We start from the raw sequence: 26207 nt of genomic DNA on the forward strand, positions 1-26207 counted from the left end.
CTAGGAATACGGAGGCCTGCGCCACCAAGGCGGGCTCTAGTCCTCGCTTTGAAAGTCATGAGCTCACCAATCAGACAAGTCGGCTTACAGAAACACGGCGGCACTGAGAGAGGCATGGCCACGCACCTGGAAGTCATCGTAAGGGAAGAGGAGCATCTCCCGCAGACAGTCATTCAGGATCTGGGTCTTCTTTTGCACGATGACATTTTCGTAGTCCAGCGGCTCGATCAGCTTTGGCTTTGCCTGGAAAACCAAAGAAAAAGTCCCCATCACTCAGATGCTCTTAGAGACAGATACACCCTTTCGTTTGCTTATTCGAGATGAATCTCACACTGCAACTCCAGGCCGGGCCGCCCTCAGCGTGTGGGCCCTGGGTGGCTTCTCAGGAGCCATCATGGCTTACTTGAGAAAGGGAAAAGACTCTGTACATCCAGACCATAATATCGCCCAACTTTTCGGCAACAACTGCATTGATCTCACTCCCGAAAAGAAAACACAATGAGAAGAAATTTGTTTTCAGAGGGAGAAGAGACACCGCTCACGGCACCCTGTCCAGGCACAGTGGTGCCTCGTCAGTCATGTAAGCATAAGAGGTCTCCATTCTGATGGGATTTCCAGCCATTTCTAAGGCCACCTCTGGCTGACCTGTCCCCTTCCAAACTTCCATAGCCGGCCACTGTACGCTCATCCTGACCGAGGCCTTAAATGTCCCTACGGGACTAATTCCTTGGAACCCTTGGAATACTTCTTGGAACCCTTCTGAGCCACCACCCATTCCTCTGAAATACTATACACTCACAACATGCATATGGCCCGAATCTACAAAAACATGAGCTGGGCTGAAAGCAGGCAAGAAAGAAAAACTGCTCACACCCTCGGGAGTGAACCCTAGGGAACGGCGGTGTTGATCCTAGCACGGTCTGGGTAGGAAGGGTAACAAGCCCGTGGGAAATGAAAGATAACAAGCCTTTTCTAGCTACTTCCAACAGTCTTTTCAGTACAACTCTCTCCTCTCACACCGTCACCGCCAGCACATCTGCGGGGCACGTCTATGCTGCAGGCAGAAATACATATTCAAGTAACTATGTACTACAGGGTGTCAACTGCTAAAACAGACATAAGTATACACGTATTACGTGTCTGGATACTTGTGTGCTATAGAAAGCAACTAAAAATTTATACGTATGTGTGCATATGTGTGTGTATCTATTATGAGAAGCAACTGAATCCAGGGCTAGCAAGATGGCTGAGCATGTAAAGACAGTTGCTGTCATGGCGGACAACCCGAGTTCAAGCCCCTGAACCCATGTGGTAGAAGGAAAGAACCAACTCTTGGAAGCTGTTCTCTGACCTCCACACGTGTGCTGTGGGACAAGCAAGTAAGCACATATGTGAATACACATACGCATGTACAATACAGAGAGACAAGATAAATAAAAACCCGCCATTATCAAAGTACTGCAAAATTGTTTTTAAACCATTAATACAAGACCTAAAACACTGGATCTCAATGAACATTATCTATGCTGAACTGATGACTTATATCGGGATTATGTAAAGACATCGGTAAGTGGGATTTCAATGCAAATTGTGATTGAGGCTCTGAGTGCCCAACCTTTGTCCTTTCTTTCTCAATACATTTCCCAGGCTCCTTTTGGTTAGGTGTGGCTACATGACTGTCTTCTGGCCAACAATCTGTAAGCAGAAGAGATGTGGCCACTGACACCTTGGCCCTGAGAGGCGTCCCCCTTCCACCACCAGGGCTACCATGATCCAGCAGTGGCCTGCAGGGAGAATGGAGCTCCAGGATGGAGGACATCGGGATGCTGAGGCATCCACAGAAGGCCACGGGACACCGGAATGCGCCTTGAGTGAGAACTGCATTGCACTCTGTGTTCAGCCCGAGACGCCGTGGTTGTCCAAGCCAGACAACTTGGCATGGCATGTGAGTAAAAGCTTATATTTCATGTCAAATACTTGACCCAAGAACACTCGACAAAGATACTTTTATATTCTAAGAAAAAGTTCAGAACCCAAAGAAGTATACAACTAACCATAATTATACAAAATATGTTTTAGGGACGGATGTTAGAAAATACGCAAAATCAAAACACTGACGTTATATATCATAAAAGTCTTTTTAGTTTGGACGGCAAAAGTTCAGGTAACGCCTACAAGATTTTCAAGTCAAAACAATCTGCACAAAGAAATTATTTTTAAAATAGAACTGCCACAAGGGAAAAAACATTCTCTAAATGATTTTAAGTCAACTTTTAAAAAACTCATTCTTCTATTTCTGTGTGTTGTGCTGCACATAGCAGCTGGCAAAATGAATGGATGTCATAATTAATAATATGTGCCTTAGAAGCCATTTCCACAAACCTAACAAAACCAGCTACCCTAGATGGCGTCAGCTCCACCCGTCCCCAGCTTACAAGGTGTCTAACATATAGCCATGACCCACCCGCCGAGGCTCAAGACACATCTACCTTCTGCTCCTTCACAAAAAGGCCATGGAAGACTCCATGGAAGGGGGAAGGGTCCAAGTTCCTTTGTGTGTTTTGTTTTATCTGGGCTTTACATTTTATTTGACCTTGCTCTTACAGCAGCCAGGGGCCTTTCTGGTAAAGACCCAGGAGGATGCACCCCCCACAAAGAGCCAAGGAAATCCTGCTCCAGCCTCACCCGCAAGGTTCCCTGCTCATTGGCTGCAGCCTGTTGCTGTGGGAGGAAGGTCCCAAAATAATCACACAGAAACTGTATTAAATCACTGGTTAGCCCATTAGCTCTAGCTTCTTATTGGCTAACTCTTACATACTAATTTAATCCACTTTTATTCATCTGTGTATCGCCATGAGGCTGTGTCTTACAGGATAAGGTTCCTTCCCACTCCGTTGGGGATATGTGGCTTCTCTCTGACTCCACCCTTATTTCTCCCAGCATTCAGTTTCCTTTTCCCTGCCTATCTAAGTTTTGCCCTATCAACAGGCCAAGGCAGTTTCTTTATTCACCAACGGTATTCACAGCACACAGAGGGGACTCCCACATCATGTGGCCTCAACACTTAGTCCCTCCATTCCTTATGCACAACCACACTCTGTCTAAGACTTGATCTTAGCACCTGGTAGTGGGTAGGACTTTCCAAGTTTCCACTTTCCATGGGAAAACTGCTCCCAGGGCCTCCGACAGAAATCAGGACAGAAATCAGCAGACTTGCTAAAGAGCCAGAAAATAAACACTCTAGGTTTTGTCAGTTTCTTGGGCTGTGTCAAACACACAAGTCCGCTGTTGGAGTTCAAAGCACCTAGGGACAAACAGGTACAGAATCGATTTCAAATTTTTTAAGAAATGGGCAACAGTCATATTTAGCATATGGTTGACAAACTTAAACTTTAGAGCTATTATCACACTGCAAGGCTAATAATAATAAAATTTATTATAATAATTTCATATACTAGTTTTCCATGTTCACATATTCATGTGTTTCCTATATGCAAACCGACACAGATAATACATTTACAACTATTAAAGGCAGTAATTATTTCTTAACCACTTGGTAAAATTCAAGTTGCTTACACAGTTTGGTTACTGATGGCATGGTCATTTTACCTAGTTGGGACACTGAATACTGTTTCACCAATCAGGTGACTCGGTCTCCCTAGAAGTCATCTTGGAGTAACCAGATGCCACGGTGAAGCAGAAGCGTGCTTTTATGCACCCAAGCGCAACATTCAAGAGGTTCCACTCCCATGATCACACTTAACCTACATCTAGGCTGACTGCAGGTGAATGGTCTGGATCATCCAGCAAGACTGGATTACGACTAGGACCTCCGTCAATCAGACCAGGCTGGCCTCGAACTCACAGAGATCCACCTGTCTCCTGAGTGCTGGGATTAAAGGCGTGCACCACCACAGCCTGACAGACCCAATTTTTAATGTAATGTACTCAGGGAGGTTCAGCCACAAGGAATAACTTATTGGAATTTATTTTCAAAATCTAAAGAAGCATTCACTTCATGCCCTGACAGATTATACTGTCATCGTCTGGCCGGGTCTAAAACCGCCTCAGAGGCCAGCCTCTGGGGCCGTGTCTGAGACAGCTTTTCTAGGTTAGCTTAACTGAAGTGGGGAGACCCCCGTTATGTGAAAATGGGACTGCTCTATGGGCTGGGGCTGCAGATGTTAGAGAAAGGATGAAGGAGACGGAGCGATTGGTCTCCCAGTGTTCCCAACTGCAGGCTCCACGTGAGCAGATGCCTCGTGTCCCTGACCACCCCGCTGTCCACCCTCAGACTGGGAGTCTGAGAAGCCCTTCTGGAAGCTGCTTCTGTCGGGCACTTTTCATTTCATTTCAGCAATAAAAAAGTAACTCATACATGTGCCTTATTCGATTGTCCAACTCTGAATGCCTTTCCTTTGGGAACAACTCATAAGCTCGGTCTCCTACAGAACCTGGCTCTACTGCTGTCCAGGGCACACGACCACTCAGGCGATCACGCTGAAGCCGGGAGAACAGGGCAGACGGGAGATGAGACAGTCATTAGGGACGGCTGCTGGGCAGCTGAGTGAACACGTGTCAGAGGCAGAGCCTGGCAGACCACAGGCACCCACTAGATATGTCTCATTATTATTATTAAATGCACTTCGATTACTGCTTGCATGGCAGGTCTCCTTTTTTTCTCTAAGCGAATGTTTCGTATCTATTCAATTACACCGATCTAGTCATAGATAATTTCCTCCACTGTCTATGAACTCATGAAATAAAACAGCCAACGATGGCAGGGACATGCACAGAGACGAAAAGACAAAGGACCTAACAGAGAGAAAACTATAATAGAGATGACACTGGTACTCGGGGCAGAGGCTGAAGCAGATATAAAGCTCGTATTATCAGCTGAACCAGGCATTGATGCAGTTCACGCTCGGGAGGGGCGTGGGTGGGGACTGAGGTGCTCAGAGAGGCACTCCTATTAGAGTAATTCCACAAAGACGGCAACGGCATCTCTGGGGTACTGAAGGCAGCAGCCACCAGTGCAGAAACATCCCGACTGTGCTCGTGGACAAAGGAGGGTGAGGCTCTGTGTCCTGCCATTCAGCCCTCTCCCGGGCCTCTGAAACCTCCTTCCCACAACGCATGCCCACTTGGATGAGATGGCCCATGTTCACACACACCAGAATTCCAGATGGAAAGGTAATAGTCAGAGAATCTTCCCTGTCCTGGGGAAATGGGATACCTCTGGAAGCCAGCCGATCTAGAGAGTGTTCATCCACAATATGGTTCGGTCCCACTCAAGGTCTGCAAGCCATGGGAACCGGAGCGAGCCTCAACAACTAACCGAGTGACCCCCATTGCTTGTCCCTCAGCCACAAGAGCTTCCTGGGAACTTTCTAGAATTTTCTGTCTCAGAGGCTGAATATGAACACACGAGACCCTGAATGCCACTTCTTAAAATAGCAGACAGAGGAAGTGGCGAGTCTTGGTGGGCTCTATTTTGAGAAACGCTACTCATCATTCCTGCTCATGAAGAATTTAGGACTTCCCTTGATTTCTCTTCCACAGGATGGAAGTGCCGAACAGCCGAGGTGAAGATGCTTTGCGAACCGTAGTCTGTTTCCCAAGACATCCACTGGGGACAGAGTAAGAAGCATGGGCCTCGCCAGCCTTCCTATGCTCTCTGTCTGCTTATATAAGACTTTTGTCTACCAACTCCAACTTCCTGAAGTTGTTGGATTTGAGGAATCCTTGTTTTCCTATGGTTAGGGTGTGCACAGACAACCGACAGCCTCCTTACCTGGTGTGCAAACACTAACATCAAGATGTGTCACTACTTTTCGCAGACATTTACTGAACCTGTCCACGTGCGCCATGACAGGTCTTTGGGACACAGGTGAGGAAGATGCAAGCCCAAAGAGACAGATGCATGTGTGAACAAGAAGGGCAACATGGTGGTGACCCGGGACAGACGGGTTTCTGACCTGGTTGCCATGAGGTTACTATATCTCTCCCAAGCTACGCCTTCTCTGTTTGCTTTGCTGCATCTCCAGTACCTAAAACTGCATCTGTCATGGTATGGCATCACCTCACTCACCACCAGGAAGGAGTGAGGGACCCACGACCTGGTGCTTCCTGAAGGAAGCTGCCGGGACTGAACAGGTCAGCAGAGATTAAGGGCAGACTCCAGTGTGCAAGTTCATAGGTGCAAATGCATTTGGAGCAATCTGAGGTCTACAAAATCATAGGGGAGAGGGATTAAAAAATACAAGCCATGCATTCAAATTGCTGGTCCCCCAAACAACTGCCAAGACCCCAGAAGGAAGCTAAGCAGCTCAGCTCCGTCGACTTTACAGGAGGTTCTCCTTGGTCAGAAAGAGTGCACAAAGCAACAAGTTGCTCAAAGCAGTGGCTTGTGGGGGGTGAAGGGGTGTGCAGCAGGCGAGAGGCGGGGCACCAATGCGTAGAACACTTCAGGTTTACTGGAAATCCACTGTGAGGGAGAAAACAAAAGCTACTATATTCTACGTGAACAGTGAAACTGTGAGCCATGGCTCAAGGAACAAGAGATGACTAACAGTCTCGCCTCGCTCCCTCTGAATGGATGGGTAGCATAGGAGTAGTCAAAGGAGTGGCTCCTAGTGGGGTGCAGTGGCTCCTAGTGGGGTACCCTTGCTGCAATTTATCCATACAGTCCTCAGGCTCATCTCTAAAACGCATGGAAATATTCAGTGGAGGGGGTGGCCAAGGACTAGTTCAAACCCAGGGTGCTCGCCTCCAGTCTACAGCGTGTGGAGCAAAATGAAGCCAGTTGAGCAAGCGGGAAGAGCTCTGAGGAGACCAAACACGGGAGAAGCATGGGAACTGAGAAACACACACACACCTTCCAACAGGAGAATCACACACACACACACACACACACACACACACACACACCTTCCAGCAAGGGAACTGAGACACAGACACACACACCTTACACACACACACACACCTTCCAGCAGGAGAAATGAGACACACACACACACCTTCCAGCAGGGGAACTAAGACACACACACCTTCCAGCAGGGGAAATGAACTCCCATCACTGAATAACAGATGTGTAACATTAAGACATGCAGGAGACTGCCAGCATGCTAACACACATTTCATTCTTGCAGAGCTAAAGCTGGAGTTCCAGGCTAGCCTGGTCTAACAGTGAGATCTTGTCTCAAAACCAAACCAACAAACCTCTGAGGTCACAACAAACACGACCCGATCCATTATGATTCCATGACTCAGGCTCTTCCCTAGAGTGCTCATTAACATGTGTGGGAAAAGCTGTGGGAAAACATACTAAAAAACATTTAACGTGTATGTATGTGCGCACACGTGTGTGTGTGTGTGCATGTGCGTATCAGTGCACAGAATGCAGGTGCCCTGGAGCTGTAAGCCACCTGGCATGGGTGCTGGGGATCAAACTCAAGTTCTCTGCAGGAGCAGAACTTGCTCTCAGTCACAGTCCTGTCTCCACCCCTCCCAACCAACATCCCCCCCCTCCCCGGGCTTGAAGTACACATCTGTAAAAAAGGTTAAGATATGGACGTGTGGTGGTTTGAATGAGAATGTCCCCTATGGACTCAGAGTTTGAACGCTTGGTTCCTGTTTGGTGGCATTGTTGGAATAAGTTTAGGAGGTGTGGCCTCACTGGGAGCAGGCTGTGGGCTTCCAAGGCCTCCTGCCACTCCCAGCGGTCCTCTCTGCTTCCGGCTTACAGTCCAAGACTGCCCCAGCTGCAGCTCCTGCTGCCACGCCCCCAATCTGCCATCATCGACTCTCGTCAGGCTGAAACTTTAAATTCAAACCAACTTTCTTCTGTAAGTTGCTGAGCTGTGGTGTTTCGTCTCGGCATTAGGGGAGCAACCGACACAGGGTACCGCAAGCTTGCACAAGCATCTGAACGTGAGGGCCATCCACACTACAGGTGGGTTTGGAAGAAGGGGAGGGAAGGGGCCGTCAGAGTCCCTGAGAGGAGAGTCTGCAGTCCCAGCTCAGGTTCTCCCCCTTTCCCAGCCATATAGTATATTTTTAACTTTAATTAATTAATTTAATTAACTGTTAATCTTAATTTCTACCGTGATCAACAAAGGATGCAAATGGCAGTTTATCTAAACGTAAAGTACGCTTGAACCCGAGCGTTAAAGCTCAACCCGGGAGGATTTGAAGACTGTAGCCCAGCCTATGGGGGCATCGGACTCCCAGCCGTCCATGTAGAAGTAACAGTGACAAACTTGTGAGTCCAGTTTTCTGTCAGAGAAACAAGAGGCCATCGGATCCCCACTCTAGAGAGCACTTTCAAAAGCACTCGGATTACAGAACTGGTCACTGAACGGTGGTTTTATGGATCAAGTGTATCCATGTAACAAAGACTGTCCATCATAAAACCATGTGACTGTAAATGAAGACGAGGGGCTTTAAATCATGGCTTTCCAAAAATTACCAATCTGCTTCTCAAGCGAACAGAACTAAAGACAACTGTATAATCCACAGCATCTGGAAAATGGGTAAGAGAAATGCTGGACTAAGCAATGACATCGCAGTGATACTAACACCAATGACCTGAAGCCCATGCATCTGCTCCCACTTAGAGGGCTGTGCTGAGAAGGGTCACTGCTGAGGATATTAACGAAGAGAGGATGACAAGACAGGAATTTAGGGAACTCACTCCCTGCCCCGTGCCCACGAGTCACACCCAGAGAACACAGAGAGGACTGGGATGTGCTCCCTTGCACACACAGTGACAACTTCCAGCGATGCCTTTCTCTGACAGGCCCCACAGAGGCCAGGGAAAGCCTGAGGAAACCCAGCATGCCCTGCTTCTGCCTGCCTTCTTCTGCAGGTGAGAAGGGATCAATAAGAAATTCTACAGTAAGTCTATACTATACTCTTTCAGAAAACCTGTATTTGTCCTTCTTTAACATCACAGCCTAGAAATTATTAATTCTTCTGAGATAACGGAAGCTATTTTGAAACTCTGAAGCAAAGAGGTCAAGCAATTACACAAAAAGGCTCTAAAAGCCGGTTTTTGTCCAATTTCATAACAACTTACCTTAAGCTGTTGGGACTGAGGGGTGAATGTCCACAGGACATTCTGCTCACAGACAAGTCCCTGCGCGCGTACCGGGAAAGGGCAGCAGAGACCAGCTGCAGCAGAGCAGGTATTGGTGGAGCCAGAATTTAAGTTCTGGTCCCCAAAACATGGAGCACTACTGAAGAAGGCATGTGTGGCTTCATTACAGCAATCTAGAGGCTCTCGGAGCTCAGCTCCAGGCCCAGCCCCAGCACCTGGAATTTATTAAAGATGCAAGCTCACCCAAGACTCCCTGAATCAGCAGCTCTGGGGTGGCCCAGCACGGCCTCAGCAAATGCTCCAGTCACCACTCGACTGGGCAAGCCCTCTACTGGGCCATCTGCTTCGGAGAATCTCATTGTAGAAACTGTTTTCCAAAAATTCTGAGCTCTACCGTTTACTGATGGACGACGTGGTCTTAGGGCAAATTGTGTACTTACTTAACCTCTAAGTATCCTTCTCTGAGGACAGAGACATGACTCAGCAGCTAAAATACAACCTGTACACACACACACACACACACACACACACACCTAAATGTAATAAAAACTTAAAAATAAACAAATATCTCTATCCGTAAAATGGGTTTCTATTCTCTTTGCCATGGGGTTATTGTATTATTCAATACACAAGCCCTCCTACAGAGCCGGGGGGGCGGGGGGTAACAGGGCTCATGTGTAGCCACGCACAGTTCAGCTTCAGGAAAATCTGACCCCTCAACTGGCACCTCTTTTGCCAGGCTACACATCATATCTCATAGACATTGAGGAATCAGCTCAGAGGAGTTAGAGGATTTAGGAACGATCACACAGATGGTAACCCCGAGGTCTCCCAGCCCCATGCCAGGACTATCCCCACAACACGGTCAGTAAGCATGATGGAAACAGGCAGCCAATCCCTCGCTCCTCTGTTCTGCATTAAGGCACGTCCTCCACATGTCCAGAGCTAACATGAGGACAGGGCCTTTCTGCCCAGCTCTGAGCACAGCTGAGCTAACTGTGCCACATCGGGGAGGCTGACAATCTCGCTCCACGGAGAAAAAGGGTGCTTGCATCAACAACACGCATGTCCCGGGTGGAGGATATTAATAATCTTACTCTGAAATACACGCTCGGATGCATGGATACACACGGATGCCACCAGGCAAGCGCACACTTTAGGAGTGAACTCTGCAAGGAACACCTGGGCTTACACTAGCATCATCTGCTTTCTTCCTGCAGATTCACAGTGTGTTACCTCATCCAGTGACTCACCCTCCTCCATGACAAATTCCTATTCTGAGGCTAAATGTGTAAATTTATGGACAAGCAATATTCAGTGGCATTTAATGAGGTGGCTACGCGCCGCATGTGACCGCTGAGCACTTCAAGTGTGGCTATTCCGGGGCTGGAGAGATGGCTCAGTCGGTGAAGTGCTTGCCTTGCAACCGTGAGATCCTGAGTTCAATCCCCAGAATCCAGGAGAAAGCAGATGGTGGCGGCACCTATAATACCAGCGCCGCAAGGAGGGAGACAGGTGGGTGCCCGGGGCTTTGCTGGCCAGCCAGTCTAACCTACTGGGAAGATTCAGGCCATTGAGAGTCCCCAAGAAACAAGGTGGAATGGCACTTAAGGCTGAGCCCTGGCCTGCACATTCACCAGCGTACCGATACACACACGCATGCACACACTCACACACATGCTCTCACACAGACACACACTCACAAATTTACACACATTCACACACACTCACAAACACACTTACACTCACAGACACACACACACACACACACCTATTCCGAATTCAGTTGTACTGTAAGCAGAGACTAAACATCAAAATCAGTTTGATTAAAAGAAAGTTCAACTACCTTGATAGTTTCAAAAGATTAGTAATTTATTAGAAATTCTTGGTTAAAATGTCAATTATACCTGTGTCAAGCTACCTTACTTTTACTACCAGAAAGTTTAGAGTGTGCACTAATTACATACTATTTCTGTTACTTTTAGGGTGTGACATCAAGAAGCAAAAGGTTACTTTCTGAAACTTTCAAAAAAAAAGAAAAAGAAAACCAAAACCACAGCAGAGATGGAACAGTCAGGTCCACCTGTGAGGTACAACAGGTGTAGGGACACCTAGGGTCCTGGAGAAGCCCCTCCTGTCTGTGCTCCTTCTGCCCTTCGCCAAGCACCGACTGGATGGGGATTTGTGAAGCCAGCGTGCAAAGCTCATCCACAGTGCACGCTAACACCCAACATGGTCACAGTTTCTTCCAGGAAGACAGCGGCACTGGTGGCAAAGAGAGGTAGCAGCACCTACAAACACGGGAGAAGGCTTCACTTTGGGAACTTAAGTTTGCCCTTGTGTACCCGAGTCAAGCGATAAACAGTTAACTAAACTACCAGCTTAAACTCAACTAAGCGATGTTAGCAGCGTGGCTGGGGATGCCGCCCTGGGCTCTAGCTGCTTCCTTCAGCATCGTGCCTTCTCTCCGTAGCAATGTAATACAGCTGGGTGTCAAGTAGCTAATCCTCTCAAGGTGGAAGAGAAGGAACGAGAGCATGGCCCTCACGCAATGACGCCAAGGTATCAGACACAAATTACCACAGTCAAGTTAAAGACCAGCGTCAACATAGCAAGGAAGCCATGTTTCCATTCCTCTACAGAAGAGTAAGGAAAGACCATGAGGTGGGAAGTACGGGTAATCCCAGTCCCCTGGGGGTTGAGCGGTGCAGCTCCTACCTCCACTGAACTGTTCGGAAACAGAAATGCAAGCATGTCTCCTCAGCACCGGAGTGAGCAGGGCTCCTGTAAGTCTTTCCCTGGGAGGAACTTTCATGGGATCAATGTCCATCCAGGAAGCCTCCTCAGGGCCCTGCTGGTCAGAGGCCCACACGCTTTCACGGATTGAGGGCCCCGCAAATTTCCTCGGCTTCAGAACACCTTTCTAGGAGAAATTCTGAACTATTATATCACATTACAGAGGATTTCAAGCTTCTAGAAAATTATGTAGAAACTATACAGTCCAGGTCTTCTTGGTTCTAAAGTTACCTTCATAAGCAGTCTGGAGGCCCAAGAGGGGCTTCTAATATCTTCCTAGCCACTGTCCCAAATTATGCTGCCCTTTCATGCATTTCCAAACAGCAGACTCAGACACCGTCCGTGAGGAAATGTCGCCCCAATCTATTGGTGGCCATGCTGGCTAGTTTTACGTCATCTTGACACAAGCTAGAATCACTTGAAAAGAGAAGTTCAATTGAGAAAATTCCCCTATATATTTTCTTTCTTTTTGTTTTTTTTTTTTCCTGGGGGGGGGGTGGTGGTTCGAGACAGGGTTTCTCTGTAGCTTTGGAGCCTGTCCTGGAATTCTCTCTGTAGACTAGGCTGACCTCGAACTCACAGAGATCCACCTGTTTCTGCCTCCCAAGTGCTGGGATTAAAGATGTGCACCACTGTTGTTCAGTATAAGCCATTTTCTTAATTAGTGACGGATGAGGGAGGGCCCAGCATGGTGGGTGGAGCCATTCCTGGGCTGGTGGTCCTGGGTTCTATAAGAAGGCAGGGTGAGCAAGCCCTGGGGGCAGGTCAGTGAGCAGCATCCTCCATGGCCTCTGCCTCAGCTCCTGCCTCCAGGTCCCTGCCCTGAATGAGTTCCTGTCCCGACTTCCTCAGTGGTGGACTATGATGTGGAAGTGTAAGCCAAATAAACCCTTTCTAACTTGCTTTTGGTCCCGTATTTCACCATAGCAACAGTAACCTTAACTAGGAAGCTTCCAAAACCCCCAAACCAAACCTTTAAACATAACTAAGCTTAAAGCTTAAAATTAAATCTCTATGATATTAGTCCTGACCTGGCCCTGGTCTGGTCTGAGTGACAATTTACCATCTACCGCTCACTGATAAAACTGCCAAAGCTCAGAAATGTGTGTGTGTGTGAGAGAATGTGTGCGTGTGCACGTTAAGATCTGTGTGCTTACGTGAAAGTGTGCACATGCTGCGTGTGTATGAGGGTACCCACGGGGAGCTGGAGTTACAGGCAATTGTGAGCCCCCCATGTAGGTCCTGGGGCTGAGCTTCAGTGCTCTGTGAGATCAGCAAGCACTCAGCCACTGAGCCATCTCTCCAGCTTGAATTTTCAAGTTTATGGTGAGGGCTTTTGACCTTTCTTATCTGCCTTTCCCTTCACAATGGCAGGCTTGAGTGAATACCTTTGTGTCTATCAGTAAGAGGGTGTGCGAGCGTGTGTTTGAGTGTGTACGTGTGCATGCGTGTGCATGTGTGCATGTGTGCGTGTACAGGTACAGATCTCAGGAAACCTGACCAGGACTCTACCATCCTGGCTCTGCACCTTACAGTGATGCAGATCCCACTGCCAAGCCCCTGGGAGCCTGTTTCCTCACTGAACAGGAACGGCGAGGACTCTGTTTCCCGGGTTGTGAGAGCTCACAAAATCGTGCACCTAGCAGTGCCTGGTGTGCAGCAGGGGATTAGCTTTTTAACTATTCCACCAACATAAAAGTCGGGGAGTATCACCCTGTTGTATAAGACAGTGGCTGATCAATCTGCATGCACTTTATGGCAGGAGAAAGGAAATACCCCAGAGAAGCAGGTCTTCCTTTCTACAAGGCGAGAATCCCAAAGCAGCTTGGCATGAGAGTGGGCGGTGACGGAGGCACGGAACCCCTGGGGGACACCATTAGAAAAGTCACTCTGCCCTTCTAGGAACGAGTGCACTCATGAAGTTTCCTTCCTAGATTAGTCAACAAAGCAAGTGTGTAAGAGTGGAAGCCTTGCCTGTGCAAACAGCTCCAGAAATGGTGGGAGCCCCTGCCTACTGGAGAGCCTACAGCTTCTGGGGGGGAAATACCCAGAGCATGGCCTTCCTCCAGCGGGATGAGCTTAGTGTTCTCTAAGACTTCGGAAAGGGTGGGTGATACTAACACACACTGTGGCTACCACGAGAGCATTTCTGAGCTAATTAATATCGCAGAAGGACAGGCCTCTGTGTCCCCAGTGTAGATCTTAGGTCTTACACGTGTGGCCGAATGAACTAAAGAATGAGCAAATGAAACAGAAAAACGGGGGCACAGGAATGAAGTGTCTGCAGCTCTCAGGAAGGAAATGTCCTGATTTGGTGACCTGAAAAAGTGTCATCACACAACGGTGGCGGGAACGTTCCTGACCCTCACACTATTGAAACACAGACAACAAAGACATGACTCATGAAATAACACCAAAGGTGAGCCTTCCTCCTAAGCAGCCTACACAGACGCAGCTCTTTCTCGGTGTGAGTACGTGTTACAAGCTATTAAACCCTTGCCCGCAGGCCTGCACTTTAGGGCCCGAGTCTTCCTTCACTTGGTGTCTCCAGTAAAACAAGTCTGTGATAGAAAAGGCCCTCGACTTCTCCTCCCTGTCTGTGGGACTGATGCACTAGTGAGACCACCGGAAGCTGGGTCCTCTCTCTCTACAAGGGGCACAAGGGTGGTTACCTCCCTGCACAGTGAACACGGCTGACCGCAAACATTCCGGTCACAACTCAAACTCATCTGTCGATGCCTGTAAGTTCCTCAAAAATACGAAAAGACCCAAACAACGTCTGTGAAAACATGAGTCCCTTTGCTGGAGAGTTCAGCTCCTCCCTATCCTGGCATCTTCCAAATGCCCAAACTCTCAAACCAAGACCAGTGGTACAAGCCCTACCTGCCTCACAAAAACACCCAACACGGAAGCTCCACTGATCGAGAACTCTGGGAACACCACACCCTTTTCCTCCAGAGGGCTGGAAAGCAACCATTAGAATAAGGTCTTCCCAAGAACCAACCACACCTTAAAGTTTGGAGGGCAGAGTGGAGCTCCCCCCCTCCCCCCCCGTGAACAGACAATGCACAGCAAGAATCCCAAGGGCTCTCCCCACGCGTCATCCACGGCCACAGAGCCACTATCAGAGGTCTGCGCAGGAAGCTGAGTGGACAGGCACACCGGTCTCCTTCACCTTCCGCTACCACGCAGAGACAAGACGACCCATAAGCTGAGCCCTTTGGTCTCTGAGGCTTTACCCATCCAGACACAAGCTGTTCTTGGGTACTGGTGGGTGGCCCAGACCTCTAATCCCAGCACTGGGGAGGCAGAGGCAGGTGGATCTCTGTGCGTTCAAGGCCAGCCTGGTCAACAAAGCAACTTTCAGGACAGCCAGAGATATGCACAGAGAAACCCTGTCTTGAAAACTCAAACAAGACTAAAACAACGCACGCGGGCGCACACACACAAAACAGAAAACAAAAAACTGACTCTCCAGCCAGGTGTGGCAGCCTGCGCCTGTAATTGCATCACTTGTTGGGAAAGGAGACAGAGTGGTCTGGAAGTTAAGAACCTATCCATAAACAAAACTACCACCACCACCAATGACCTTCCTAGCCCTGTGAAAACAAACAACAAACAAAAACACTGCTCAGGGAAACCCTAAACATGGCAGGCCCAAGGAAAAGCAAACACTACTGCCAAGCACAGGGCAAGGGGAAACGTCTAATAGTTTACAGGATAAGCAGGATGGCGGAAAGCACTTTAAAACACACACGCGCACACACGCGCGCACACGCACGCACGCACACCAGTACATTCACAAACTAATTACAGCAGAAACGTAAAAGGAATACTACATAACCATTAAAAATAAGGCCTCTGTGTGCGGGGAAGATAGCTGTCAGCTAAGTGCTCGCCAAGCAAGCCTGAGGACCTTAATCTGATCCCCAGAACCACACACTAAAGGCAGGTGTAGCCATGTGTTCTTTCAAAGGCAGGGGATGAGATGCAGACAGGAACTGAAGCTCCTTATACCTGAGGGACGAGACATGAGCTCCATTTCTGACAGGCATCTGATAGGCGCACACACGCGCACATGTGCACACACGCGTACACACACACATGCATGGTTCTTGATGTGTTTCGGGAGAAATGTACCTTTATTCATGTACTTTCCAAAGCAGACAGACGGAGAGGAGTTGTGCTTTGACACGCACAGGACAAGCCGGGAAGTACCCGAGCAGATCAGTAACAATGTCAACCTCCGAAGACTGGGACGAGCAGGTAACTATTTCAGGGCTTCAGTGTGGCTGAGGAGCGGAGCATTCGGGGCCTCGCACACAGGAAGAGGCTTTGGACGGCCCAGGGATGGGAGTGTACTGTTTACATTCCCTGTTAACTATCAGCTGTCCCTTCTAAATGTTTATTATTGTCTCCTAGAGACTACTGATACATTTTATATAATAATAAATAGTAATTAAATCATAATAAATAATGATAAAACAATAACGAAATGTTACTTCCTAAACGAACTATGTTCCCCGTAGTTAAACATCTCTCCATATAGTTCACTCAAATTACAGGCTTAGGTACAGGGGCTACTGGGGCTCAACTAAGGATTAGCACCCAGACAAACTGATCTTGTGACCGCACACTCCAGAGGGCTCCCCTGAGAACAAGCTGTGTCCCCAGCAGCCTGCTGAGATCACCTTTGCTGTGGGCAGCTATCTTCCCAAGCAAGGAGATCTGCCTGGGAAGTGAGCCTCCCCCCCCCCATATCCTGGCTTCTGATATCCCCTCTTATCTTGTGTGGAAGGGGAACCCCTGCAGATAAGAAAGGTGTCTTCATGTATCGGTTTCCTTGGAGCTCCACACACCTACCTCTCTGCAGGTGCACAGTACTGGACCGTTCCACGGCACCAGAAGTTTCCACGCCCCAAGGAGTATTTCCCCGTGTACAGCTGTAGCCGGCCCAGCCTTGTCTTTTGCTGTTCCCTGTGGGACTGTCTGGAGGGAGATGTGCGCTAAGTAAATAACTACCGCCTAGCCGCATGAGCAGTGGGGGGGAACTGAACACCAGAAAGAGAAGCCAGCGTTTCAAAAGTCACTTTTATGTTATTTAAGAAAAAAATCACAACATCGCCACAAGCCGCTCAACCCTCTGCATAGCTAATTCTGGATACCAGGAGAACCCCGACAGAACACATTTAAGGATATTCTCTGGGGAACCCAAACCACACAACTTCCTCCCACTTACACACACTGTTTACTGTAGAAGGCACACAGGTGGCTCAAGCCTTGGAGCTAGAAGAAAGATCTAAGATAAGGAATATACAACTGCTTCAAAACATCATCTGCCGGGTGGAGGGGGGGCGGGGATCAGCTTCCTTGACCGTCCCAGTCTAGGACGAGCAAAGCCATTCTGAAGGCAACCTCCTCCGTCACAAGGGAAAGCGATCCGTTCATGTCAGGTTTGCTCTCGGAAAGTTTAAGCTTCCATCCTCACGGCTATTAATCAGAAAAACAAACACTATAGCAGCCGCAACCAAACATCCACGTTTAGGCAAAAGTAAAAAAAAAAAAAAAGGCTACGTAGAAACGCCAGGCACCAGCATGACAATCCCTTCAACAGATAGTGTGAAAGGCTCGATTGTCTCCTCTGCAGAGATGCTGGTGGTTTCTGCAGCTTGCTTAAAAAATTATATGCCTTTATTGTATTAAAGGAATTCCACAGGGAAGCACAGCCTACTCAGAGACGGCCAACAACACAGGCACTTTTCACATCCTCCCTCCCAGAGCCGACCACGGCACTTGACTCTGTTCAAACTGCTGTGAATTTAGCTAATGTTAAGACATCAGCTTTTCTGCCAGTTGCCTCACAGCTGAGGTTCTTTGACTCTGTTCAAAGCACACTCCCTAGTTAAGAAAACCCAAGTGAGGCGCAGAGAATGCAAGCAGTCTGGGAGCCCTCAGCACCTGCCTTCTTTTCTCGCGGATGTGAAGAGGTAACGCACAGGAAAGTTTAATTCTACCAAGTGCTTTCTTTACGACTCCCAGGTCGCTATTAAAACGTCCCTGGTTGGGTTTATTTCTGAAATATGTTGCAACTACGTGTGACAAAATTTTAAACAATACCAAATTGTTTTATGCAGAGTTTCCTCCAGGAAACCTGTCTACCCACAAACATCAACATTTCTCTCCTCACCCAGGAAGATGGAAGTGGGCTTTAGGTCAGCCTACAAGGGGAGGAGGGGAAAGGGGGTGAGAGAGAAGGAAAAGAGCTAGCCAGAGACAGGCGGAGCGAGTCAGAAAGTCAGAGCCGGGCAAGCGTTGGTAGACTTGTTCGCGTGGGGCCCGCGTTCTTACCAGCACGGAGCTCTCCGCCTCCGCGTCTCCCTGGGCTGGGTCCTTGTACTGCAGGGGGGACTCGATGACCAGCTCCTTCTTGTCATTTCTCCCGCTAGTTCTGTACTTATCAGCCTGCATCCTCCACCCAGAGCCGTGGTCAGAAAGCCTGCAGCAGGGACAGCTGAGAGTCCCCTGCTGCTTGAGGCACGGGCACACACACCACTGGCCAGAGGACGGAAAGGAAGCCGGTTTCCCAGGCACGAAGGGTCAGCCTTACTGGCTGGATGTGCGGAGCCTGAGGGGTGGGAAGGCATGGCCGAGAAGGCCAGCCTCCAGGGGTGTTACTACAGCTCGGAAAATGGGAGGCTCCTGCTCGCTGGCCAAAGGAAAACAAACCCCAAACAGAACAATACACAGTGTGCTGCCTCTGTGATGAAAAACCAGCCTCACTGTGTCTGTCTGCTCTGCGTGGCGTGGAGTCCAAACAGCGCAGAGCCGAAGACTGCCCGTGGATCTCAGTGAGACTCCCTCGTCGTGGCTTCCACACTGAAGCTCCCAGCTAGGGAGCCTGACAGTCTAGAGCCGCAGTTTCAGAATGTTTTCATGTGTGCGGTAAGTCTAAGCACCCAAGGGTATTCCAATCACTTCTCACGGAAGGACAGACAGCAGCAGGCGAAATCGCAAGCTTCTGCTGTTAAGAGTATGCCGAATAAATTAGCATTCCATGCAACACAAGCGTTCACCACGAACGTTTCCTTTGCACGCACCAACATGTGTGTGTACTAGGAGGTGTGCACCCAGCGCTAAGGGATGAAGAAGGTCAGAGTGGGCACGTGAAGCAGAAAGTCTCTTCTCTGGAGAGCAGGAAACAGATGGGAAGCCAAGACAAAAGCGTCCTACAGAGACAGACACACAGGAAAGCCCAGGGAAACAGCTAGGTTACTTTCAGGGTCCTACTTGCTGCCCCTCCCGCAGTGTGCCTCCAGAAGTCTACTTTATTATTTCCTCATATTCACGGTGAAGTAACTTTTTTGAAAAAAGGTAAAACAGAAGCATTGGGGGGATTTGCTAAAACGGCACAGGGAGAGCATGCCTGGACCGTGGGATTAAGTATAGTGATGCACTTCCAGGATTAAATATACTGATTTATTTCCAGGCGGTGCTTCAAATGGGAGCACCTCCCGTTTGGTGCCTCTGTTTATTTCTCTGAAATCAGGAAGCATCTAGTAACCGATACAGATTTAGTAACAGTCTGTAAACAGGGAACCTAGCTCTAAAGCATCCACAGCTCCGAAGTACAGAACACTTGGGGAAAAAACCGGCAGAAGAAACGCAGGTATCATCCCCACCCCCTCCCCATACTCCTCCCCACACCCCACCCCACTCTCCAGGCACAGCGACTGAGGCTGGCAGTGGGAACTAAGGGGCTAACCAGTGCCCATTCCGCCCCCCTTCTCCCCGCTAGCACCTGTCACTGTCATTTAAACACCAGAAATCCTTTTGAGTATGGGCATTAATGGTTCAATAAATAAACTACATTTAAAAATTAGTTAACTCGCTGGGTGTGGCTGCTCACACCCATAATTCCACTCAGAAATTCTGAGGCATGAACTCGGGAACCTGGGGTAGGAGAACTGCCTCCTGTTCAAGGCTAGCCTGGAATAAAAAGTGAGCTCCTATGTCAAGAGAGAAACAAAACCTGGCCTTTTTTTTTTTTTTTTTTTGGTTTTTTTTGGTTTTTCGAGACAGGGTTTCTCTGTGGTTTTGGAGCCTGTCCTGGAACTAGCTCTTGTAGACCAGGCTGGTCTCGAACTCACAGAAATCCGCCTGCCTCTGCCTCCCGAGTGCTGGGATTAAAGGCGTGCGCCACCACCGCCCGGCCAAAACCTGGCTTTTTTAATAAACTCGTTTTTAAAGAGTTGGGAACATAGCCCGGATGGTGGAATGTTTGCCTGACAGGCACAGCCTTGGGCTCCATCCTCAGCATCACACTAACCCAGAGTCGAGATGCATGCCCTGGGCTCCGTCCTCAGCATCACACTAAACCAGAGTCGAGGCAAAGCCCTGGGCTCCGTCCTCAGCACCACACTAACCCAGAGTTGAGATGCATGCCCTGGGCTCCACCCTCAGCATCACACTAACCCAGAGTTGAGATGCATGCTCTGGGCTCCGTCCTCAGCACCACACTAACCCAGAGTTGAGGCGCATGCCCTGGAATCACAACACTATGGGGGCAGAGGTTGAAGGATCAGAGTTTCAAGGCCATTCCCTTCCTAAAATACATATGAAGTTCAAGCCCCATGTGGCCCCCCAAAAGGAATAAACTGGGCGGTGGTGGCGCACGCATTTAATCCCAGCACTCGGGGAGGCAGAGGCAGGTGGATCTCTGTGAGTTTGAGGCCAACTGGTCTACAAGAGCTAGTTCCAGTACAGGCTTCAAAGCTACAGAGATAAACCCTGTCTTGGAAACAAAAACAAAAAGAAATAGAAAAAGAAAGAAGGAAAGAGAGGAGGAAGAAAGTGAGGAAGGGAGGGAAGGAAAACTATCCAAGACTTAGAAATTGGGTAGGTTGTAGGGTAATCTTTCAAAATTCAGGTTTTCTCATCAAAGCTGCATTCCAAAATAGTCTGACCCATGAATTTGAAAAATCGTTGTAAGGTTACAAGAGAATTCAATAGGGAAGGAGGTTCAGTTACAGTCACTAAAAAAACCACCAAAACGAAATTTAGAAGTATCCTAGGCATGAGAAACTAGACAAATGATGTCAGCGCTTGAAACAGATACTGACACGAGCAACAGCTCAAAACCCTTTCTACGTGGCTCACAGAACAGGCCACTCCCTCCTCAGACTTCCACCGCCCCAGAATCCCTGTCCTCTAAGGAGACACGCTATCCAGAGCTACAGAGCCAAACCACAGCAGCATCTGGTAGTGGTGTGGAGGTGTCAAAGCCTTACTCAAGAAGCACCATGTACTGTATCCTGGCCTGCGTATGCTCCACGGGCTTGTCTACTTCATGACTCTATATAACTTAGCCCTGCTTCTTACACCGGCAAACTGATGTGGAGTTTAAATGTAAGCAGAGGCCACCTGGCAAACAAGGGTGAGGATCCAGTGTGCACCCTCCACCGAGACACCGTGCTGAACTGACTTGTTCTAACAACTGCTGAGATGTCAGCCAGCAACAACCGATAATGTCAACGTTTGTGTAAGACCTTAAGGGGGGCGGGGGGGCGCTCAGTGAAGTAGTAAACAGTCTGTGTGCCGGCACATTTAGGATCACACAGTGTAAGTCCTAATATTATTCCCGTGCTAAAGTAAGAAACTCTAGTCTTAAATTCAGGACTCTGGCTTTATGGCCTAAAAGAGCAGCTCCACCAATTGCTCTGGAGCAATGCTTTGCAACGATCTCCAGCAACTGAAAATTAAATCCTGTCATGGCTGCGGAGTTTAGGGTTGAGCCTCTGTAGTCTCAGCTCCCTCAGGCTAAGGTCAAAGCTAGCCTGCGCTACATTTCAAGACCGAAAAGGGAGGGCTAAGGAGAAGTTCAGCAAGCATGAACACGTGAGTTTGGATCTCCGTAGAAAAGCCTGGTGTGGCAGTGTGGATGTCCGCAAGACAGCTGCTGGCGAGGGGAAGGGATAAGCGGCTTTGGGAGCTAATTTGTTAGCCGGTAATGGGTGACTCCTGGTTCAGCGAGAGATCCAATCTCAGAGAATAAGGTGAAAAGTAATCAAAGATCCCAGACAGCAATCTCTGGCCTACACATGTAAGACACACGCATCTGAGTGCAAACACACACACACACACACACACACACAATGTGAGCATATACCTCTCACTGTCTCTACACACACACACACACACACACACACAATGTGAGCATATACCTCTCACTGTCTCTACACACACACACACACACAATGTGAGCATATACCTCTCACTGTCTCTACACACACACACACACACACACACACACACAATGTGAGCATATACCTCTCACTGTCTCTACACACACACACACACACACACACACAATGTGAGCATATACCTCTCACTGTCTCTATCTACATACACACACACACAGAGCATTCTCTTTTTGCTGACCCTGACAGAAGTTTTCACACACACACACAAGCACACATGCATGCACACACAGCGTTCTCTTTTTTCTGACCCCGACAGTCATTTTCGCGCACACGCACACACAGCGTTCTCTTCTTGCTGACGCTGACAGTTGTTTTCACACACACACACACACACACACGCGCGCGCGCATGCACACACAGCATTCTTTTTGCTGACCCTGACGGTTGTTTTCACACACACACACACACACGCACACACACACACACAGCGTTCTCTTTTTGCTGACTCTGACAGGTATTTTCACACACACACACACACACACACACACACAAGCACATGCACACACAGAGTTCTCTTTTTGCTGACTCTGACAGGTATTTTCACACACACACACACACACACAAGCACAAGCACATGCACACACAGCATTCTTTTTGCTGACCCTGACAGGTATTTTCACACACACACACACACACACACACACACACACACACACAAGCACACGCACACACAGAGTTCTCTTTTTGCTGACTCTGACAGGTATTTTCACACACACACACAAGCACAAGCACATGCACACACAGCATTCTTTTTGCTGACCCTGACAGGTATTTTCACACACACACACACGCACACGCACGCACATGCACACACAGCGTTCTCTTTTTGCTGACCCTGAGAGTTGTTTTCACACACACACACGCACACGCACATGCACACACAGCGTTCTTTTTGCTGACCCCAACAGTCGTTTTCAGATACTCGTTTGAAATACCACATGTTCATGCCATTAGTCAGGAGTTTTCCTAAGGACTTTGTGTACTTTCTTCAAAAGATTTAGCAATGACTTTCTATGTGCTCTATTTAATTGGCTCTGAATTCCTAGGCAGCCAGGACAGAAAGGCAAACACGATGAGTTTCCATAAGGTAATACACGCCAGGTTCTGAAGGAATCTTGTGCAAGTTTCTCGGGCAAAGGTTTATGCAAAAAGGGGTGATGTGTGTTTTCCAAGGTTCTCCACTATCTACAGGAAATGCCCTGCACGCGCCTTTAATCCCAGCACTAGGGAGGCAGAGCCAGGCGGATCTCTGTGAGTTCGAGGCCAGCCTGGTCTACAGAGTGAGTTCCTGGAGAGCCAAAGCTGTTACACAGAGAAACCAAGAAAACAACAAAAAGGAATTCGCATGCCAGACCATCCCGTCTCTCTATTTACACTCCAGACCAAGTAAAGCCGTCACCTGTCTGTCCCAAGATCGCTGACTCCTTCAAGGGGCCCAGCTCAAGAAAATCTCTGGGTATGAAACCTCCCGGTCGGGTGACTCAGGTGACTGGAAATGTCACCTCTCAGGATTCTTCAGACCTATGGCCACCAAGGGAGCTGAATGATGTCTCGTTCAACCTCCTGATCCCAAGGCTCCGAAGAGGATGTGGTTTCTCTACGCCTCAGGACAAGAGGACACCTGATGACAGAGCAGCACCCACGGGAAATGCCATTTCAGAGGACAGGAAGCAGGTGGCCATGCTTTCCTCTACGATCTTCTAAAAGGAGGTGGATGTCAGGCCTGTGGATCCAAACGACACCAACATCACTGAGCCCCTGGACCCGCTGGCCTCAACGGGTTCACACACCCATAAGAGGACACCTAGGACCGTGCGTTGGGGATACACCGTGAGAGTAGCGCAGCCGACCGCAGTAACTCAGGACCCAGTGTGCGCTTCCACAGACAGGGCTTCAGTGCTCAAAAGTCAGCATGCACTCATGCCTACCTGCTGGGTACGCAAAACCACAAAAGCTTACAGGGAAACTGGAGGCAGTTCCTAGGAAGGCTAACTTTAGACCTCTGCCTTGCCTTCTCTTCCTCCCAGGAGAATGCCCACCACACTCCAGGAGGCCGCAGGCTCCCCACCCCCCATGCTCAAACCTCTCAAAGCCTCCTTCCCAGGAAGCCTACTTGATCCTCCAACCAGGATGGGTTGGCTCCTCCTCTTGGGGGCCCACCTTTGGATCCCCAGCCTGATGTGCCTGGTGCCTGCGATGCCTGTGCTCCCTGATCTCAGGGCTGACGCACACCCACACCGGCTGAAGGCAGGACTGACTCACGTTAAGAAGGAGTGCGCTCACGTGTGCGGCTGGTGTCAGGGCACTGGTTACCGTCACCCCACAGTGGAAAGAAGTATTTATTAAAGATGGCACTGTCGTTTGTTAAACATAGAATTCAGCTAAGAAAATGTCTCTCCACAAGGTTTACTAGATGTTTTGTGAGATATTTCCAAATACTGTAACTACTCTTTTAAGAGCACTAACAATAGGGTTGGCAAGATGGCTCAGTAGGTAAAATCACATGCGACCAGACTTGGGGACCTGAGTTTGATACCCAGGACTCATAAGTACAAATAATTTGATTTTTTTTTTTAAACAAAGCATAAAGAACATAGCAGGGCAGCTCACATCTCTAATCCCAGCACTTGGGAGGCTGAGGCAGAGGATCACCATGAGTTTGGGGCCAGCCTGGGCTAGAGGCCAGTCTGGGCTAGGGAGTAAGACTGTCTTTAAAAATAAATGAACAAACTTGGTTTTGGCAATGAGTCTATGTAAATTTTGAAACTGTACTTGCTGTTGCTAATAACCATACGAGAAATAACCACACAGGGAATAAATACGCATGATCTCAGCCTAAAGGCTTTTAAACTCTTTGTCAAGGCCTCCTGGCACACCAAAAGTACATTTAAGTCACAAAAATTAGCTTTAAGGGCAAAAGAAAACTCACAGATGCGTGTAAGCGTCTCTAATAACATGACCATTCCTCTCTCTAGTTAAGGTACAATGATAAAAAGTAGAAACTACCAGAACCACAAAGGGAGCCAGCGGATAAAGTTTTCCCATAGTGTTGTTGACCCTGTTGGGCTTGCTGGCCAAAGGAAAGGAAAGGTATCAGGAAATGACCTGCACTCCTGAGAACAACCAGAACATGACAGGAGCAGCCACGCGGAGAAAGGGGCATTGGGATGGAGAGGGAAATGGGAGGGTCACTTTAGGAAAGGACAGAGTTGACAGAGACTGGCAGCCCTGTGGGAGGAGCAGGGCCCCTTAGAGAAGCTCGATTTACATATTCGCCTCACTAGGTATCTGGCTGAACAACCACAGAGATGAAACCTGCATCACTATGTATTCTCTTGTTTCTTAGCAGGGGACCCAGGACCTAAGGAGCCCCCGAAAATCACAGAGCTGTGTGTGCCCCTGAGTTCTCCAAGGTGAGGCCTCCAGAGCTTACTAATCCAGTTCTCAGAGGAACGTTGAGGAGAAGCCGCCCATCACCCACCACCGAAGGAAACCCACAAATCTCATTACACTGACATGCCCAGGTTCCCGAGGTGGGGATAACAGCAATTTCCAGTCACTAGACGGCACTCAGGACAACACCAGGAATTCAGGTCAGGAAGTGGGTAACAAGAGACCTCATGACCAATACACACAGCTTTGAAGTAGGGCAAATACCCGATCAACAGTTTCCCAAGAACAGCTGAAGCTATTGAGAAAATGCTTACGGTATCACACACAGGCAAGAGTTTAAAAACACAAACTGCGGTCTTTGGTTCTCTTCAGCGTGTGGAACCATTTGTATTCTTTCCCCTCTGAAATCATCCACATTTTGTACGTTTTCTTCAGACACACAGTTTACTTCTGCAGAAACAAATGAACGAGAGCAGGCGAGAAGGCTCATGGGCGCCTGCTGCCAAGCCTGACAAACTCGGGACCTGCACAGCTGGAGGAGCAAAGCAGCCTCCACGCCTGTCCTCTGACCTCCACATGTACACCCTCCACATGTGTGCACGCGCACACAGATACACACACAAAGTAAGTTTGACAAAAATGTTTCTTAAAGGGATAAA

General features: G+C 48.6%; 1 protein-coding gene across 31 annotated transcripts in view; it reads right to left on the reverse strand.

Moving 5' to 3' along the window:
* The window catches only part of Dock9 (dedicator of cytokinesis 9), a 250834-nt gene that overhangs the window by 132031 nt on the left and 92596 nt on the right, over positions 1 to 26207 (reverse strand). For 23 of the 31 annotated variants that reach the window (XM_041670162.1, XM_041670154.1, XM_041670102.1 and 20 more), the window contains exon 2: positions 127 to 243. In XM_041670162.1, the coding sequence (XP_041526096.1) occupies positions 127 to 243 (117 nt within the window). Of the gene's footprint in view, positions 1 to 126; positions 244 to 18244; positions 18485 to 26207 lie in introns of those variants that run through there. The other 8 variants (XM_041670182.1, XM_041670191.1, XM_041670173.1 and 5 more) reach the window with 3 other exon arrangements.

This window comes from Microtus oregoni, unplaced genomic scaffold (genome assembly GCF_018167655.1).
Source record: "Microtus oregoni isolate MIOR12 unplaced genomic scaffold, Mior012 000001F_ref0000356, whole genome shotgun sequence".
NCBI lineage: Eukaryota > Metazoa > Chordata > Mammalia > Rodentia > Cricetidae > Microtus > Microtus oregoni.